Raw genomic sequence first — 17,989 nt, forward strand, 5'->3', positions numbered from 1 at the left:
GCTTCTCTTCTGCTTTTATGGCTTGGGAACCAGACATGCTGTGCAGTCATTGTACATAATTCCTTGTTCGCCTATGGACTAATGCCACTGGGGCTGATTTCTATGCACATTCTCCATTGCTCTTGAGTTGACCCGTTAATACCATTCTGCCTCCTGAGATAAGCCAGTGCAGGGGCTTCTTCCCACTCTCTTGCTCTATCACCCCTGCAGGTCAGATTCCCGCAGCGTTCCCTTATTGCGGGCACAACCCAAGCACCGAAGCGCGGTCAACAGTTTCCTGCATACCATCAAGATGCTCCCTTGCCAGATTGCCAGGTAGAGCTTTTGCTTGCGCATGGATGCACGCGCACCCCTTCGCGATAGAGGGCAGTGCGTCTTGCTGGGATGACGGGAAGTAAGTGTCAGCTAATGATTGTGTGCTCATCTGCCTGGCCCCATTAATAGAACCTGAACTCTGGCTTGTCGGCAGCACCATTGAAATGCTCTATCTTGAAAGGGCAAAGCTCTAACTTCCTGAACCCTCACCTCAGTTGTCGAGAGGTCTAGGGAAAAGAGGATGGTTCAGCAGGAAGAATGCCGGACATCTGGTCTAGGAAGCAAGGACCCAGCCTCTTGGACCCAAGAAGAGCTCATTGGCCGGCAACTGATAAATGTGTGCATGGGGTGGGGAAGAGGGTAGAATCCAAGATGCTGATTGGTGGAGCATTGCTCTTTAATGTTGAATGCTTGTCCACAGGTAATGGGAAAGGGAATTTGGGGGGGAGGCCTGTGTCATGGCTACTTGGGAAAACCAGAGCCCCCTTTGGGTGTATTAAGCATCTGGTCCTCAGTTTTGCTTGGCCGATGGGAGGTAAAGGGGACAGAATTTTCATACGCTCATGTGCAGAAGGGAAATAATCATTTGGATTGCTGGGAAGACGCAAGGGCCTAGTTGGCATTTGGCCCACGGAATTTGGAATGTCGGGAAGGGGAGGTTTCTGGTTGGCTGGAGTGCTTGAAACGAAAGCTGCTGATTGGCCAATGTGAAGGGATGGGTTTGGAGGAGGGTTGGGGGAGATGGTTCCTGATTGGCTGTGGCAGGAGAAGGGAGGAGCTTGGCTTCACTTGCCTTGGTTGCCAAATGGTTGCCGAATGCTGACTTTCGCAATTTTTGTTCCGCCCGTCCATGGTGTTGATGCCTCTGGTGCGCCACTAAAACACCAGTCCCCTTTTGTCACAGTCACTTTCTCTCCCCGTAGCTACATAGTGGCTCACACCATCGGTCGGCGCATGCTGTACCCCGGCTCTGTGTATCTGCTGCAGAAGGCCCTGATGCCCATGTTGCTGCAAGGACAGGCCCGGCTGGTGGAGGAAGTGAGTAATGCCAACTGAGAGTCCCCACCCCAACCTCCTCTTCTTCCAGACTGCCACACTGGGCCTGTCATGGGGGGGATCTGCCCAGCCAAAATCCTGATGGCTTTCCCCTCCCTGCGATTGCAGTACCACGGGAAACGAGCCAAGCTGGCCGCTTGCGACGGCAACGAAATTGACACCATGTTCATGGATCGGAGGGAGACCTCGGAGCCCCACGGCACAAAGCTGGTGAGTTGGCCCCGAAGGAGAATTGTGATTCCAAGCCCCTGCCACCAAAATCGACTTGGGTTGCTGCGCTGAGGTCTGTTCCCATAGCAGAATCCCCTGCCCCATGGCTTTGTTGTGGGGGCTGCATGTCACTGCCCACGGGCCGGCTCTCAGGTGGTGCTGCGTCGGTGGAAAAGGGGTTCAGATCCCCCGAAAGTTTCCAGGTGGCATTGGGCATGCACCTTGCTCGGCTTAGCCTACCTCACAGAACTGTTGCGAGGGTAACATGCAAGTATCTTGGACTCCAGCTTCTTGGGTCAGAGGGAGATACAGCGTTGGCAGATGGAGTGGGTGTGTCAGTCAAAAGATGCCCAGTCTTGGAGGTAGGCAGTCTAATAGTTGCTTTCCCACACACTAAACAATATGCTTTGCAAATGGACTTCACTGTACAAAACAGCAAAATCCAGTTGCAATCGGTGGCTGAAGTGGATTGAAACTGCATTATTTCGCAAATGCGGAAGTGCTCCATCATCTTGGCCCATTCACCCTTCTGGGTCTTTTCCCTTCTCTCTTTGTTCCATCTCCTTAGATCTGGACCTTTTGGGCGTCACAAGCACAGTTGCTTGCAAAGGAATGTCATTTAACAGAGAACGTAATTTCCCACACTGCGGAAGGCTGCCAGAGGCCTTTGGGCGGAATAATTAAAACAAAGACAAAACCAAATGAAACGATGACATGGTCCATCACTAAGATCTAGGGACAGATGGGTCGGATGTTCACTCAGGCCAAGATGGAAGAAAAAGAGGGGGTGATGGGTAGCAGGGGGCCCATCCAGATATAGGTACATGTTAGCCTAGGACTCAAACATATCCCTGGTCAAAGTTCAAAGCCCATGTTCTTTTGAGGGTTGGCTGGGGGGGGGGGATTCTGGCAGGTAGCCCCCTGCCCCTTTGAATGACAAGCTTCCCCTCCTGAAATCCCCCTTGCTTTTGTCTCTGCAGGTGATCTGCTGTGAAGGCAATGCAGGATTCTATGAAGTTGGCTGCCTCTCCACCCCCTTGGATGGTACGGTCCATCTTAGCCGCACCACTCCAGACTTCTTCTGGTCCTAAGGGGAGGTTCTTCTGGAACATTCCATTATAATAGTCTGAGGGGTGAATCTTTTTTTTTAACTGCACCACTGAAGGTCTATTTTGCAGCAGGGCTTTGGGAGGAAACAGCTTGCATTTTGCGGCTGTGCTCTAAAGGGGGCTCTCAGAAAGTCATCTCCCACCAACAAAGTTTAACTCTGGATGTGAGCTTCCGTGTGCCATGTGCAGGCATGCTTCTTTGGCCCCATTGAAACAAGCCTTCTTTGACCATTACATATAGGTGTGTGGGGGGTTAGTTAGGGGTTAGTTGCTGGTCCAAAACGACCTTTGGATCCAATCCACCGCATTTCCCCCGCAGGTGTCTGCCCATGAAATGGAACGGGAAGAAGGACATTCCACCCCATGCCATCCCTACCCACCCAGCACACCTGAAAGTTAACAGGGATGGTGGGGAAAAAACTCAACAGAAGGCCGCTGCTTCTGGCAGCAGCCCTCTGCTGAGAGTTAAGGCAGAGGATTAAATCTAATCCTCACCACAGGGACAGCCAGACAAGTATCAGGGACCCCAGAGGGCTTTCGAGCCCTTTGAAGTTAGGTGCTGCAGCTGACTCTGTGAGGCCTGCACAGACAAGGGCAAACCGGGGCAGCTGACGCTTAGCCCGGCACTCCCTGCTGCCCTGCAGGCCACTTTGTCGGAGAGATGATTTCTTCGGGTAGCTCATCCACGTGGGGTCAATTCCAAGGCGAGGCCATGAGAAGACACCAAAAGCCAAACAACCAAAGGGCGCCTAGTTTTAACTTTCAGGAGGCAAGTCGGGGAGAGGAACGGACGGGGGAGGGGAAGCTTCCTCCACTCCCAAACATTTTAAGATGAAACCGTCAGTGAATGTATTTCGGCTGCCCTGGAGGAGGGGGAGATTTGATCTTGGACAAAAATGCCACACCCTGGGACAATTCTGGGTTCCCTGCCTTCCAACTCTGTGCTTCTCATGGTGAATCCTCATAATGCCAGGGACTAAAGGCCACTAGGAAGCGTCTCTTGTCTTTGGGGTCCAGGTTCCTATGTGGTGTTCATTTAAAACTCTTCTTTCCCCTTCCTAAAGCTTCAGAGTCCAAGTGAGAGCCCTAAGCGGAAAGGAAACAGGCTGCTCTTGGTATTTCCTCTGGAACAAACAACACCCTCAGGCCTTGTGAACAGGATGTCTCTCACTGGTTCAGAAATTCCTCAGTATTTAGCTCCGTTCAGAGCAGATGAGAGACCCAGGTTGCTTTCCACAGCTCTGTAAAAGAAAAAAGTGGGATGCAGGTCTCAATCTCTCTCTGCCCATCGATCCTCGGTTCCAGAGACAATAAAGGGCGTGTCTTTTAGGTTTTCCAAGCTCCTCCTACCTCAGGAAGGTTTCTCCTGGCCTTGGAAAGGAGCAGGACAAGCTTCTGTGCCGAATTGCTGCTTATTTGGAAACCGTGGAGAGGATGGGGCACAAAGCGCTTCTGAAAATGGAAAGCCCTGTGGTGAATCGCGACTCTCTCTCATTTTTGTCTCGTAGCTGGGTATTCCGTGCTGGGATGGAACCACCCGGGTTTTGCAGGCAGCACGGTGAGTGGTACATTCCGTCTCTGTCTCTTCCGCAAGGAAATTACGGTTTGGGTGTCGAAGTAAAGCCTGAGAAACCGGGTTCATGCTCCCCACTGCCGTAGATATCTGCCAGATGGCCTTGGGCTGGTGGTCCTCTCACGGCCCTAAGAGCTTCACCATGTGGTTGCCAATGAGGGTAAATGGAGGATGGAAGGTTGGTGTCACCAATCACTTCGTATCCCATTGGGGAGGAAATAAGGGTGCAAGCCTCTCTGTCGTGTATTGAAAGCCCATAAAATTCATGGGGTGTCTCAGAGTGCAAATATTTGGGAGAGGGGGGAAAAACTTCTCCTTGCTCAGTGGTCCCCAACCCCCGGTCCAGGGACCGGCACCAGTCCGTGGATCAGTTGGTGCCGGGCCGCGGCTCCTCCTCGTCCTCCTCCCCAGCTGCTGCCTTCGGGGCTGCCCTGCCACTCTGCCACCGGCTCACCTTTGGTGCTCTCCAGCAGCCACCATGGTTGGAGTCCCCCCTTGGCGTGGCACTGCGCAGCTGCTGCTGGTACCGCCCCCCAGCGGGCGGCGGGAAGTCAGGGGCGCCGGCAGGAAAGCAAGTGGAGCAGGGGCTAAGGTGGCGGTGGCAACTTCCCTTGGCAAAAGACTACCTTCCCCCCCCCCCCCTCCGGGCCTCAGTAATATTTTCCAGCATTGACCGGTCCCCGGTGATAAAAAGGTTGGGGACCACTGTCCTTGCTCATACACCTGTTTATAAGAAGAGGGAGGGGTTGTACCCCACTTTTTACTACCTGAAGGAGTCTCAAACCGGCTTACATTTGACTACCCTTCCTCTCCCCACAACAGACGCCCTGTGGGGTAGGTGGGACTGATAAGACTGTGACTGGTCCCAGGTGACCCAGCTGGCTGCATGTGGAGGAGGAGCGGGGAATCAAACCCAGCTCTCCAAATTAGAGGCTGCCACTCTTAACCACTACACCAAGCTGGCTCTCAAATCTCTAGGAACAGTTTATGACCCCCCCCCCTCCAAGCTGACTTTGTTTCTGAAACTATCAGCTTCCAATTCATCAGCTTTTCACGATGAGGAAGGTGCAGTGTCCTCTTGGTTACCATTTTCGGCACGTTTTCCAGTTCTCCTTTTACAAATTGGAGTTTGACATTTTTACTGAAAAAGTTTTTTGCTCCAGCCCAGGGATGAACACGTCAGCTGGATTAGTTTCCAATTGTTGCAGCCGTCTCCAGTGCTCCAAAGCCACTTGCTCCCCGTGTGGTGCAGATTTTCATAACCATTGGAGCACACCAAGTCCTTGATTTGTGCGCGTAATTCCAGGAATAACCGCTTTCTGAGGATTTGCCGGGAGCTTAAAGGGGGCCCGCCGCAGGCAGTGAAGTCTTTTGGCATGCATAAGCACTAATAATCCAGCCCGGCCAAGTCAAGTATTACTAATAAGCACATTAATTCATATTATAATTTAAACCTTTGATCTGGCGCCAAGCTGTTTGGGCCCCTGGACCCAGGAATATTCAAGAAGCGAGCTGGCTCTTTCCAGTTTTGCTCTGCAAGATACCTTAGCTGGGTCTGATGCTCAGTTAAGATCAAACCCACATATGGTTCATCCCCTCTGCTTGCCAGAGGTTTAATCAGGGCGGCCTGGAATTCTTGAAGTTCTGTGACTGTTCCCAACCCCAGCCGTTAAGAATACATGAAGAGGCCTGCTAGATCAGAGCAGTAGTCCCATCTAGGCCAGCATCCTGTCTCACAGTTGGCAACTCAGTCAGTTCTTCTGGACAGCCAACTACAAGGCATGGAGGCTGAGGCCTTCCCTTGATGTTGCCTCCTGGCTCTGGGATTCAGAGGATTAGTGCCCCTGAATGTGGAGGCTCCTCTCAGTCACCGTGGCTAGTAGCCATCGATTGACTTCATCCCCCATGAAGTTGTCTAATCCTCTTTTAAAGCTGTTTATTCCTGCGGCTGTCACGTTCTATGTTAGCAATGTTATGTGCTGGCAGGGGCTTATGGGAATTGTAGTCCATGGACACCTGGCGCATCACAGGTTGGCCACCCCTGTGCTAGATGCTGGCAGCTTCCTCCTGCTGGGTCTGACCATTGGCCTTTCAAGGCGTTTCTGACTGCTTTCCCGTTCCGCCTCAGGGAGCACCACTACCGCAGAACGAGGCCAACGCGATGGACGTGGTGATGCAATATGCCATCCACCATTTGGGTTTCCTCCCCGAGGACATCATCCTCTACGCCTGGTCCATCGGGGGCTTTACAGGTACCAAATTAAAGTTTGTTTGTTTGTGGGCGGGGGTGCTAGCAGGGCTCAGGGGTGTGGGGAGGGAGGACAACTGCCTGGAGAGGAATATGGCATGTCCCTTCCATAGAGGCTTAATGGGATTCCCTTTACATGCACACCTCGAAAATTTTCAGCTGCCCATATTTACACGTTCAGCCTTTATTAAAGGGTCAGGACATCTTTCTCCAGGCCTGTTGGCAACTCAGTAGGGAGCCCATGGGAATTGTCATCCATGGGATTTGGAGAGCCATGGTTTGCCCCCCCCTCCCCCCCCCCGATACAGGGGAAAGGCCAAGGAGCCCCTGGAGAGCTCTCACAGATCCCTGGTCGAGAATCCCTGCTCTAAAAAGAGGTAGGCAAGCTATTTAAGGCGGTCTTCTAAATCACCGTTCTCGCTTACATGAATGAAATCGTGGTAACTTTTCCTTTTTGATTTTTGTTTTTGCCTTTCACCAACAGCCACTTGGGCGGCCATGTCATACCCAGACGTCAGTGCCCTTATTCTGGACGCCTCCTTCGATGACCTCGTTCCTCTCGCCCTCAAGGTCATGCCGGAAAGCTGGAGTAAGGGGAAGGAAAAAATGCGCACTCTTTTGGAGGGTCAATTCTTGAGACCTTTTTTAAAAAAAAGTTCTACCTGAAGGGTGCAGCGTACAGGAGGATTTTCCCAAAGTGCCAGGCTGCTGCTTCTGTCGTCTCACACACCTTGAAAAGCTGCCTGTCCGATTAAGCCTTGTGGGTTCACAGGCATGACCGAGATAGTCAGTGGCTAGGCCAAGACCACGCAGTATATTCACGAGTTAGCTCATTGGGTAACAGTTCAGCAGAACCCCAAGCACCAAGCGGATTTCCTTGACGAATGGACAGACTCCCCCATTGTGCTTTGTATCCCATTTTTCCAAGGCAGCTCAATATTGTGGCTGTCACTATAATAATCCTGGATACCTTCCTAAATTGAAAGATGATTTCAACACCTGGGGCACCTCAAAGAGCCAGGTTGGCATAGTGGCTAAGAGTGGCAAATTCTAACCTGGAGAGCCATGTTTGATCCTCTACTTCTCCTCCAGATGGGATAAAAATGTGACAGAGCAGTGGCTCTCAGACCTTAGCAGCCCCTAGACCACTATTTTGGTGTAGTGGTTAAGAGCGACGGCCTCTAATCTGGAGACCCAGGTTTGATTCCTCCTTCCGCCTCCACATGCAGCTGGGTTGGGTGATCTTGGAGCCAGTCTCAATTCTCTTAGAGCTCTCTTAACCCCTCCACCTCACAGGGTGTCTGCTGTGGGGAGGCGAAAGATGGACAATTTCGTAAGACTCCTTGGGGTCGTGACAAGCAGGATACAAACATTCCCCCCCTCCCCCAGCTCTTCTTCTTACAAGCTTGCACATGTGGGAGAAGCTTTTTCTCCCTCTCCCAAATATTTGCATTCTGAAGCTTGACAAAGTTTTGCACAGAAGCCCATGCTGCCAACTATCCATTCGTACCCACTGGCTCCTATCAGCTCCTGGGCCTCTTGCCACCCCCACTGCACCATAGGAATTTCAGGAGCAGTGAAGCAGAATCCCCCTTTTGGGCCATGGGAGGGGATTATTTTGACAGCCATGAGAAGCGCTTGGTCTACAGACACGCTGACTGATAGCCTTCGTTTTCCCGTCACAGGCGGCTTGGTTACCAGGACTGTGAGACTGCATTTGAACCTCAACAATGGAGAACAGCTTTGCAAGTAAGCCCCAAAACTGGCAGGGGGTGGGGTGGGGTAGAGGAGCAGCAGGGAAATTGCAGAGGAGAACATTGGGCTGGAAGGCTGGGCAGGAGGGTGGGCTAGAAGTTGCCAGATTCATGTGTTGAAGTTCCGTCATGGGTTGAAGTTCCGTCATGGGTTGAAGTTCCGTCATGGGTTGAAGTTCCATCATGGATTGAAGTTCCATCATGGGTTGAAGTTCCATCATGGGTTGAAGTTCCGTCATGGGTTGATGTTCCTTCTGGGGAACGCTCCCTGGTTTCTGTTGCACTCCTCCAGTTTTTTGTTTCTGAGACTTTCCTAGGACAAACTTTGATTCCAGGGACACCTTTAAGACCAACAAAGTTTTATTCAAGGTATAAGCTTTCATGTGCAGACATACATCTTCAGATACAGAAGAAGCCAGAGCCTTGTGTCTGTTCGTTAATTCTCGTGTTTGTATGCTTATTTACAGCCATTCACAGATCTTGGTAACTGCTTTAATCCAGTCTCGGCTGTTACCAGCCAGCTTCTTATGCACGTTGACTCTCGTTGGCCCTTCCGGCAATTAACATCCCTCACCCTCTCTCAACCTGTATGTAACGGTGGAAGATATTCTCTTTCACTGTATCTGAAGAAGTACACATGCACATGAAAGCGCCCCTCTTGAATCAAATTTTCTTGGTCTTAAACGTGCCCTGGACTCATACTTCCAAAACATAATCTGCACGATCATGCCGCTTTTGGGGTTTCTCAAAGCCTGAAGAACGTTTCAGGGGTTTCTCAATGGTCAAAAGGCAGAGAAAGGCTGCTGGGATGGAACGGAGTGTCCCCATGCCGCTTAACCATGTTTCAACCTCTGAAGCTAGTTTGAACTTAATGAATTCTTGCTAAAATGATTGAAGTGTTTTAATATATTCTTTAGATGTAAATGGCCCTTAGCCCCCAGGAAGGGAAGGCATAGAAACTTTTAATAATAATTTAAAACAAAGAACGGAGCATGAAAATCTTACCGTGGTCTCCTCTTCAGGTACCAGGGCCCCGTGCTGCTGGTTCGCAGAACCAAAGACGAGATCATTACCACAACGTGAGTAAGATGTCAGCTGAAAAGATTATCCCAGAAACATTAAGCCAAAACTTCCCAGGTAGAAACAGTAAAGAATATTGATGTGGGAGGGTTACTTTTCAATGTGGGCCGGCATGGGTGACCCAGGTGAAATTGGCCCAGTCCTAGAATCATAGAGTTGGAAGGGGCCATACAGGCCATAGAATCCTAGAATCATAGAGTTGGAAGGGGCCATACAGGCCATAGAATCCTAGAATCATAGAGTTGGAAGGGGCCATACAGGCCATAGAATCCTAGAATCATGGAGTTGGAAGGGGCCATACAGGCTATAGAATCCTAGAATCATAGAGTTGGTAGGGGCCATACAGGCCATAGAATCCTAGAATCATAGAGTTGGAAGGGGCCATACAGGCCATCTAGTCCAACCCCCTGCTCAACGCAGGATCAGCCCAAAGCATCCTATTTATAGATCAGTGTATTTGTGTCTCACCTTTCCTCCGTGGGAGCAGAGGTGAGTCTCTTTCTTTCTCTCTCCTCCCTTTCTGTCCCCACAAGAACCCTGTGAGGTAGGCTGAGCAGCATAACTGGCCAAAGGTCACCCAGTGAGCTCATTGCAGAGTGAGATTTTGCATCCAGGTCTGGGGATAGCTACACATTCGGTACTTTACACCTGTGTTTTGTCATTCTGCCCTCTCCTGAATTTCCAGGGTCCCTGAAGACATCATGTCCAACAGAGGGAATGACTTGCTTCTGAAGTTGCTACAGTTCAGGTAAATGCAAGAGGTAACGGCAGGCCACAACCGGATGTGGCTTGGCTTGACCGAGGCCAGGCCTGGCCCCTACAAAGCAAGAGGATCCTGGGAAGATATTGGGATAGGGAGGAATTGGAGCGGGAAACCCATTTTGTGTTGATTAAGCATCTCTCAGCATGGCTTACCTCCAGTCCGGTAACTTCGGTAAGAATGGAAAAAAACAGGTTTGTGGATAGGGAAGTATAGAGAAGAGGAGGCTGAGGTTTGGTTGTGGGTTTTCTAGGTTGTGTGGCTGCAGTTTGGCACTTTTAGTCCCTGACACTTCACCAGTAACCGTGGCTGGCATCTGCTGGCGAAACGCCAGGGACAACTAGAACAGGGTTTCATGAGATGCTAGGGCAGGGGTAGTCAAACTGCGGCCCTCCAGATGCCCATGGACTACAATTCCCAGGAGCCCCTGCCAGCATTCGCTGGAGTCCATGGACATCTGGAGGGCCGCAGTGTGACTACCCCTGTGCTAGGGTTTCTTGAGGGCCCAGGAAGGTTTCCCAAATCGGTTAAATATTTTAATATATTTTTTAAATTTTTTAAACATTTATAAGGTGATAGGACCATATAGTTATACTGACACACACACACACACACCCTCCTAAAATGGCCAATGATGGGCCTGGGGGGGATGAGAAGTGGGGGGGACCCCAAGTGTGCACGCACACAGCTATGCTTCCCAACCATATTCTGCACGATCCGGCCACTTCTGGGGTTTATCAAAGCCCGAAGAGTGTTTCAGGGGTTCTTAAATGGTAAAAACGTTGAGAAAGGCTGGACTAGAACTACCAGACCATGGCCACAAGCCCAAAAGCTTTGCCCATGAGGCTGGGAGCTCGATCCCAGCAGCCGGCTCAAGGTTGACTCAGCCTTCCAGCCTTCCGAGGTCGGTAAAATGAGTACCCAGCTTGCTGGGGGGTAAACGGTAATGACTGGGGAAGGCACTGGCAAGCCACCCCGTCTGCCATGAAAACGCTAGAGGGCGTCACCCCAAGGGTCAGACATGACTCGGTGCTTGCACAGGGGATACCTTTAACTTTATACACCAAATAAATTAATGAACTTTCCTCTACAGCGCTAGCAGTAGTATTAGAACATCCCAGATTTGGTTTGAGAGAAAGGAGTAACTGACAGGCATCTGTGTCAACGAATTTTCCTTTACTTCAGGTATCCAAAAGTCATGGTTGAGGAAGGGGTGAGAGTCGTCCGGGAGTGGCTGGAAGCCTCCACACCCATGGAAGAGGGTAAGGCGTCCTACAGACATTCCTCTCAGCAGCGATACTGAATTGTTGGCCCAAGCACAGTAGATCTGCATTAAACTTAAGAAGAGTTGGTTTTATATGCCACTTTTCTCTACCAGAAGGAGTCTCAAAGTGGCTTAAAGTCGCCTTCCCTATCCTCTCCCCACGACACCCTGTGAGGGAGGTGAGGCTGAGAGAGCCCTGAGATTATTGAAGAAGAGTTGGTTCTTATATGCTGCTTTTCTCTACCAGAAGGAGGCTCAAAGCGGCTTACAGTCGCCTTCCCTTTCCTCTCCCCACAACAGACACCCTGTGAGGTGGGTGGGGCTGAGAGAGCCCTGATATCACTGCTTGGTCAGAACAGTTTTATCAGTGCCGTGGGGAGCCCAAGGTCACCCAGCTGGCTGCATGTGGAGTAGTGAAGAATCAAACCTGGCTTTCCAGATTAGAAGTCCACACTTCTAACCACTATACCAAGCTGGCTTCCATAAGCCTTCAAGGAGAAGGTGTTTTCAGAAGACTAGCCTGAGAAGTCAAGCAGGCTTGTGTAACATAACAAGCTGCAAACTTTAAACTTGCAAAAGAGCTTGATCAGCTGCCCAAGAAAGAAGTCCTTGATGAGTGGTGGAGAAGTAGGTGAGGAGTGTTGAGTAGGTGAGGAGTTAGATGAGAAGGTGGGTGAGTGGTGCTTGGCAGAGCCATCATTTCGTAGCCAACTTAGTGGTCTCCCACAGAGCTTTCAAGGCAAGAAACGTTGCCTTTTTCCCATTGCCTGCCTCTGCATACCAGCCCTGGATTTTCTCAGTGGTCTCCCATCCAAATAGTAACCAGAACTGACCCTGCTTAGCTTCCAAGACTTTCCAAGATCAGACTAGCCTGGGCCATCTGGATCAAGGCATTACACAGTGGATGGGGTCTAAAGGAGAAGAATGCTTTTTTATTCCTTTTCAGTACCCAAAGGAGTCTCAAAGCAGCTTACCAGCTCCTTCCCTTCCTCTCCCCACAACAAATGCCCTGTGGGATAGGTGGGGCTGAGAGAGCCCAAGGTCACCCAGCTGGCTGCATGTGGAGGAGTGGGGAATCAAACCCGGCTCACCAGATTAGAAGCTGCCGCTCCCAACCACTACACCAAGCTGCCTCCTGAACCACAACCAGCAGTGGCTGCAAGGAAGCCTTCTGCTTCTCCCCACTTGACCTCATCCCCTCAGATCTTCTGGTTCCCAGAATGCTCTCACGCGGTACCTTGAGCTTCAGGCAATCTGCCCAGAGCTCTCAGGGTCATCCTCATCACTACCAGCATCCAAGCCAGAGTCCTCTCCCAAGGCGTAGTAACATTGTGAGGTCCCTTCCTATCTCTCCACAGCCTCCGTTTACAGCCGCTACGAGGTGGAAGATGACTGGTGCCTCTCCGTGTTGACGTCCTACAAGGCCGAGCACGACGATTCTTTCCCCTGGAGTGTCGGTGAGTCCCGCGTCGGGGGAAGTGGAGTAAAGAGGAGGGAGTGAGGAGGGGTGGAAACGGGTTGCGGAAGCGTGGAGCAGCAGAGCCGGGTGTGGCTGGTAGAAACTCTGGAGAAATGTTGGCTGTTGAAACTGTAAGATGGGGCTGATATCATTCTAGTTTGGCTACTGTTGAGGAAATTATCCCGCAGTTTCTCCATTTGGTTGGCTCATTCTAAATTCCATTCCCTTCACTGACCAGTGAAACCAGAGAATTCCTTGAATGATGATGAGGGGTTAGAACCCTCTGCGGGATAGGGGCTAACTGGACTCATAGAATCATAGAGTTGGAAGGGACCTCCTGGGTCATCTAGTCCAACCCCCTGCACTATGCAGGACACTCACATCCCTATTACTCATCCACTGTAACCTGCCACCCCCTTGAACCTTCACAGAATCAGCCTCTCTGTCAGATAACTGATACAGAGGAGGTCGAGTGGTCAGTACCTTCCAGGGATGGATGATGATAGAACGTGAATGGGCCTCTTGGGGGTTAGCATGCTGGGAATGTGTGGATTTGACCGTCCACACGGTCCTGAAGAGAGCAGTGGGCCAGTGCAGTTTTAAGGTCTGGAGGGAAGGACTGGGAGATCTAGACCAAAAGCATAGTCCTGGGAATGAGCAGGAAATAGGGTCAGCAAGCCGTACTGGGTTTATTTAGATTTACTGTTATCGGCCATCCTGAGCCTGTTGCTAGGGATGGGGCAACCAATAAATCTAAATGGTATAACTGAACAGCCTGGGAAGGACAGAAAGGATGTATCAGAACGAAGGGGATGCATCACATAAATCAGGTAACAAGTTGAAGAGATAGCTACAGCTGTTTGCCAAATACTCTAGGGAGGGCAAGTGAGGCTGTGCTAGGGGATGGGTCCTGGGACTTCACCTCCAAACCTTTAACTTCCCACCCGTTATTCTTTTCCAAACCAGGGGATGACATGACTCCAGAAGGGAGACGGCAGCTTGCATTATTTCTGGTGAGTCCTCTGTAATAGGAAGCACATATGTTTTTCCACACCTCTCTGGCTCCAGGAGTCTGGAGCAGGGATGCGTGGATCCGCAGGGGTCCGCAGGAGCTCCAGAGGGGGTCCGCAGCATTTCCCCTCCCTGTCTTAATAGACTTAGCCACTCTAGGCATTCAGTGCCTTTTTCTCATTGGCCCCCGTTTGACATGGTGTTCTGTGCCAAGTTATACTTTTGAGCTAATAACACGCACTTCATCACCACCACCACCCCAACCACCACCACCACTATCACCCCATTATTATTATTATTATTATTATTATTATTATTATTATTATTATTATTATTATTATTATTATTATTATTATTATTATTAAATTTATTAACCACCACTCCTGAGTGGCTCGTGGTGGTTTACAGAAAGTCCGGCTAAAAACCCATTAAAACCCCCATTAAAATGGACTATCGCAACATCCACAACAACAATCAACAACAGCAAACATGGCAGAACCCTCAAACCCCCCCCCCCCACCACCACCACCACCCTTCTGTGAGAGGGAGGAGAAAGGAGAGACAGAATGGCATTCGTTGTTGACATTAGGGGACCCCAATTGCTCTTCCTGCACCAACCCGGCCTCAACCATAAACCTGGCGGAAGAGCTCCGTTTTGCAGGCCCTGCGGAAGACTGAAAGGTCCCGCAGTTCCCCCGGAAACTCATTCCACCAGGTCGGGACCAGGACCGAAAAGGCCCTGGCCCTGGTCGAGGCCAGGCGTGCTTCCCTAGGGCCAGGAACGAATGGCAGGATTTGATATCTTAACCTTCCTGGGAGGATTCCTTGTAGGAGAATGGGTAGGATGAGACCTCATGTGCTTCTTGCCCAGTGTGCAGCGAGCATCAACTTCGCCACCAGACGACAGCACTAGCTGAAAAGCCACGTCACGCATGCTGAAGCTGAACAGCTCCGGGTTCTCCCCCTAACAGCTTCTGTGGGTTTGGGCAGTGTTTGAGGTCTGTCCTCTTTTAAACCAGCTGTTTCTCTCCGTTGATTCAACGTCTTCTCCCCCCCCCCCTTCTTGTACCCGCAGGCCCGGAAGCACCTCCAAAACTTCGAAGCAACCCACTGCGCCCCACTTCCTCCCCAAGACTTCCACCTGCCGTGGCATTTATAGCATAACTGCCCCCGCTCTTCTCCACGCCCCACTCATGGCTTTCTGGATTGGCCGTGCCGTCTTTCCCTCCGGCCTGTGCATTTGCTTACCTTGCGTGTTTGTGTATGTATGTCCGACCTCCTCCTCTTCCGCTCCCACCTGCACGCTGTAAATCCGCATCCCCACCCCTGTAATATTTATCCTCTGATCCCAGGAGCCCTTCCCACCCCCGTAGTTGTAGGGGGTTCAAAATAAAAGATGGTATTTTTTATACTTTCGGTGTGTTGTGTGCTTTCCCTTCCCCCCCCTTTTTTTTTCTTTTATTTTACTGCCTACTGATAACATTTGACAGGTGACTTGGGGCAGGTAGGTGTGTTCTGCCAGGGCTGTGCAGATTTGGGAATTGCCTTTGGGAGGCCAGAATGAGGTTAAACGCTCCTTATGAACCGGCCCAGGGGTTGAGGTTATCTTGGAATGTTCACAAACATTCTCACTGCTCACAGCAAAGGGAATTGGTGAAGTGCTGCTTCTGTGAGGAAAGGCTAGACATTACAAGCAACAATCTCTGCCTATAGCCACATTGCTGAGAAAACTGGAGGAGGAGAAAGCCCGTGACACTGGTTGACTGAAGGAAAAATGGACAAAATAACCAGGAGCCAAGAGGAAAGTGCTTACAGTTGGCTAGAATAGGTGAAGGACAGGAAAGTTAAGGGAAATGGGTGTTGAGGTAAAATTTGTCTGTGCTCCTGTGTCAGGAGGCCTTGTATATATATTTCTAGAAAACGCCCTGCAGTTTAGTGGTTTTCATGCCCAGTTTGTGAGCCCCTAGAGGCACTTAACTGCCTGCTGGTAGAAACCACACTCTGGGCAAGGCAATTTTCTGTGGCCTTAGCCATGAAATCAATTCTACTTGCAGTAAAACTGCCACGTGCACAATGAAATGTATCTTAGTAATAAAGTTAAGCACCTTCATGGTCCCCTGGAAAGCTTTTGATAATGAAAAGACATTTAATTCTCTCTCTCTCTGTCTCTCTCTGTCTCTCTCTCTCTCTCTCTCTTTCCTTCCGGCTTATATTGTGAACAAAAAACAACTAGCAGGTGGTGTGCTAGGAAAGAAGGAATTGTAAATACTTCAGAATTTAAAAAGTGTTGTTAATTTGTTCAAAAGACATTTAACCGCCCCACACACTGTACCTTTCGATAAGGGGAGCCTGGGTGCTCAAGTGTTTAGACCAGGGGTGGGCAAACTGGCCCTCCAGATGTCCATGGACTACAATTCCCATGAGCCCCTGGCAGCATGCTGGCAGGGGCTCATGGGAATTGTAGTCCATGGACATCTGGAGGGCCACAGTTTGCCCACCCCTGGTTTAGACCAACCGTTCTGAACTGTGTTTGCACCACAGACCTTTCTGGGGCTCTTCTCGGTTTCCAGGGCCCCTTGCAGAAGGCTGGCTGCTTACACAATGAACTTTGCTAAAAAGGGCCTAAGCGAAGAGTAAATTAACTGTACTCCACATACCTTGTCTTATAGACACTAGACAGATTTCTTGAACATTCGACCCAGAGAAGCATGTCCATTCTTTTTTTTTTCTTGAAGGCATTAATTCAAGCACACTCAGATTACATGATTTTTCTTTCCCTTCATGACGGTTGAACTTCCTAGCGATTAATGATGTCATCCGTGACAAAATGGCTAACTCATTGGTTCAGTTACCAGCCGCCCCCGCCCCCCCAATAAACCCTTTGGGCTCCCCTTCTCACATTTTTTCAGTCTGTGGCCCCTTTCAGATGTCCCATATGGCCCACATTGCGAATGGCTGGTCTAGACAGAAGAAGAAGAGTTGGTTTCTACACCCCTGTTTTCTCTACCCAAAGGAAACTCAAAGCGGTTTACAATCGCTTTCCCTTCCTCTCGTCGCAACAGACACACTGTTAGGTAGGTGGGGCTGAGAGAGCTCTGAGGGAACTGTGACTGGCCCAAGGTCACCCAGCTGACTGCTTGTGGAAGCATGGGGAATCAAGACTAGTGTTCACTGCTCTTAACCACTATGCCACACTGGCTCTCTAGACAGCCAGTTAAACAAGCAGATCTATCCAATAATACAGGGTAAGCACCATGGAAAGTTGCAGTAGCTGAGGATTCAGGCTGCTGCAGAAATGCAGGTGAGTTAAAGTTGATCAGAAGCAGGCTGTGGGGACAGAGTCTGGCTTTCGTTACAGGGCCATAGGCTTGAGTTCTAAACTTTTTCCAGGCTTCAAGAGCACACAGTCAAGTGATTTTATGTTGCTGCTTCCTCATTGACTGTGGGCAGGAGCGGTCTTGGGAATGCTCACAAACGAATAGAGGAAGGTTTCGGTGAGGGAAAAGCTGGGAGTTACACTTTGGTTACCTCACACGGGATTGGTGATGGGGAATTCTCAGGTCCAAATTTAAATGGTCTGGACCAGGGGTAGTCAAACTGCAGCCCTCCAGATGTCCATGGACTACAATTCCCAGCGAATGCTGGCAGGGGCTTCTGGGAATTGTAGTTCATGGACATCTGGAGGGCTGCAGTTTGACTACCCCTGGTCTGGACTATTCCAAACATTTCTATGTTGCCATCCCACCCAGATTTGGTGCCCAAGGTGCTGTCAAACCTTAAAGCATCATTAAACCAAGGTAAATCTAAAATATTTAACTCTCTAAAAGCTTACAGTCACATGAAGACGCATAACACCACAGCACGGGAGGAGTAACAATGGGAATCAATGGAGCATGCCAAATCCAGCAAGTTTTCACCCACTGGCAGGGATAGGCTTAAGCTGGAAGCCGTGTTGGTCTGAAGCAGCACAACAAAGTTGGAATCCTGTAGTACCTTGAAGACCAACAAAGTTTTATTCAAGTATTAGGGGCCAAGCCCATTGCATCCAGGAATACAACGGGCACGAGATTAGGGGGTGGGGTGGAAGAACTCTGCGGAAGGCCTCGCCCTCCCCCCAGGACCTGGAAAGGCTGCAGGCTGCTGTTAGGGA

The 17,989-nt window shown here is 50.3% G+C and overlaps 1 protein-coding gene across 3 annotated transcripts in view; it reads left to right on the forward strand.

The window, feature by feature from the left end:
- ABHD16A (abhydrolase domain containing 16A, phospholipase) overlaps positions 1–15,250 on the forward strand; it is a 29,354-nt gene extending 14,104 nt beyond the window's left edge. For all 3 annotated transcript variants that reach the window (XM_077330975.1, XM_077330977.1, XM_077330976.1), the window contains 14 exons: positions 211–315; positions 1,239–1,353; positions 1,480–1,581; positions 2,562–2,625; positions 4,199–4,248; positions 6,392–6,515; positions 6,996–7,100; positions 8,197–8,260; positions 9,288–9,344; positions 10,031–10,093; positions 11,291–11,367; positions 12,728–12,826; positions 13,795–13,841; positions 14,915–15,250. In XM_077330975.1, coding sequence (XP_077187090.1) covers positions 211–315; positions 1,239–1,353; positions 1,480–1,581; positions 2,562–2,625; positions 4,199–4,248; positions 6,392–6,515; positions 6,996–7,100; positions 8,197–8,260; positions 9,288–9,344; positions 10,031–10,093; positions 11,291–11,367; positions 12,728–12,826; positions 13,795–13,841; positions 14,915–14,998 — 1,156 coding nt within the window. In that variant the 3' untranslated portion in view covers positions 14,999–15,250. The remainder of the gene's footprint in view (positions 1–210; positions 316–1,238; positions 1,354–1,479; positions 1,582–2,561; positions 2,626–4,198; positions 4,249–6,391; positions 6,516–6,995; positions 7,101–8,196; positions 8,261–9,287; positions 9,345–10,030; positions 10,094–11,290; positions 11,368–12,727; positions 12,827–13,794; positions 13,842–14,914) is intronic.
- Positions 15,251–17,989: the final 2,739 nt, after the last annotated feature.

The sequence above is a fragment of the Paroedura picta genome, chromosome 3, assembly GCF_049243985.1.
Source record: "Paroedura picta isolate Pp20150507F chromosome 3, Ppicta_v3.0, whole genome shotgun sequence".
Taxonomy (NCBI): Eukaryota; Metazoa; Chordata; class Lepidosauria; order Squamata; family Gekkonidae; genus Paroedura; species Paroedura picta.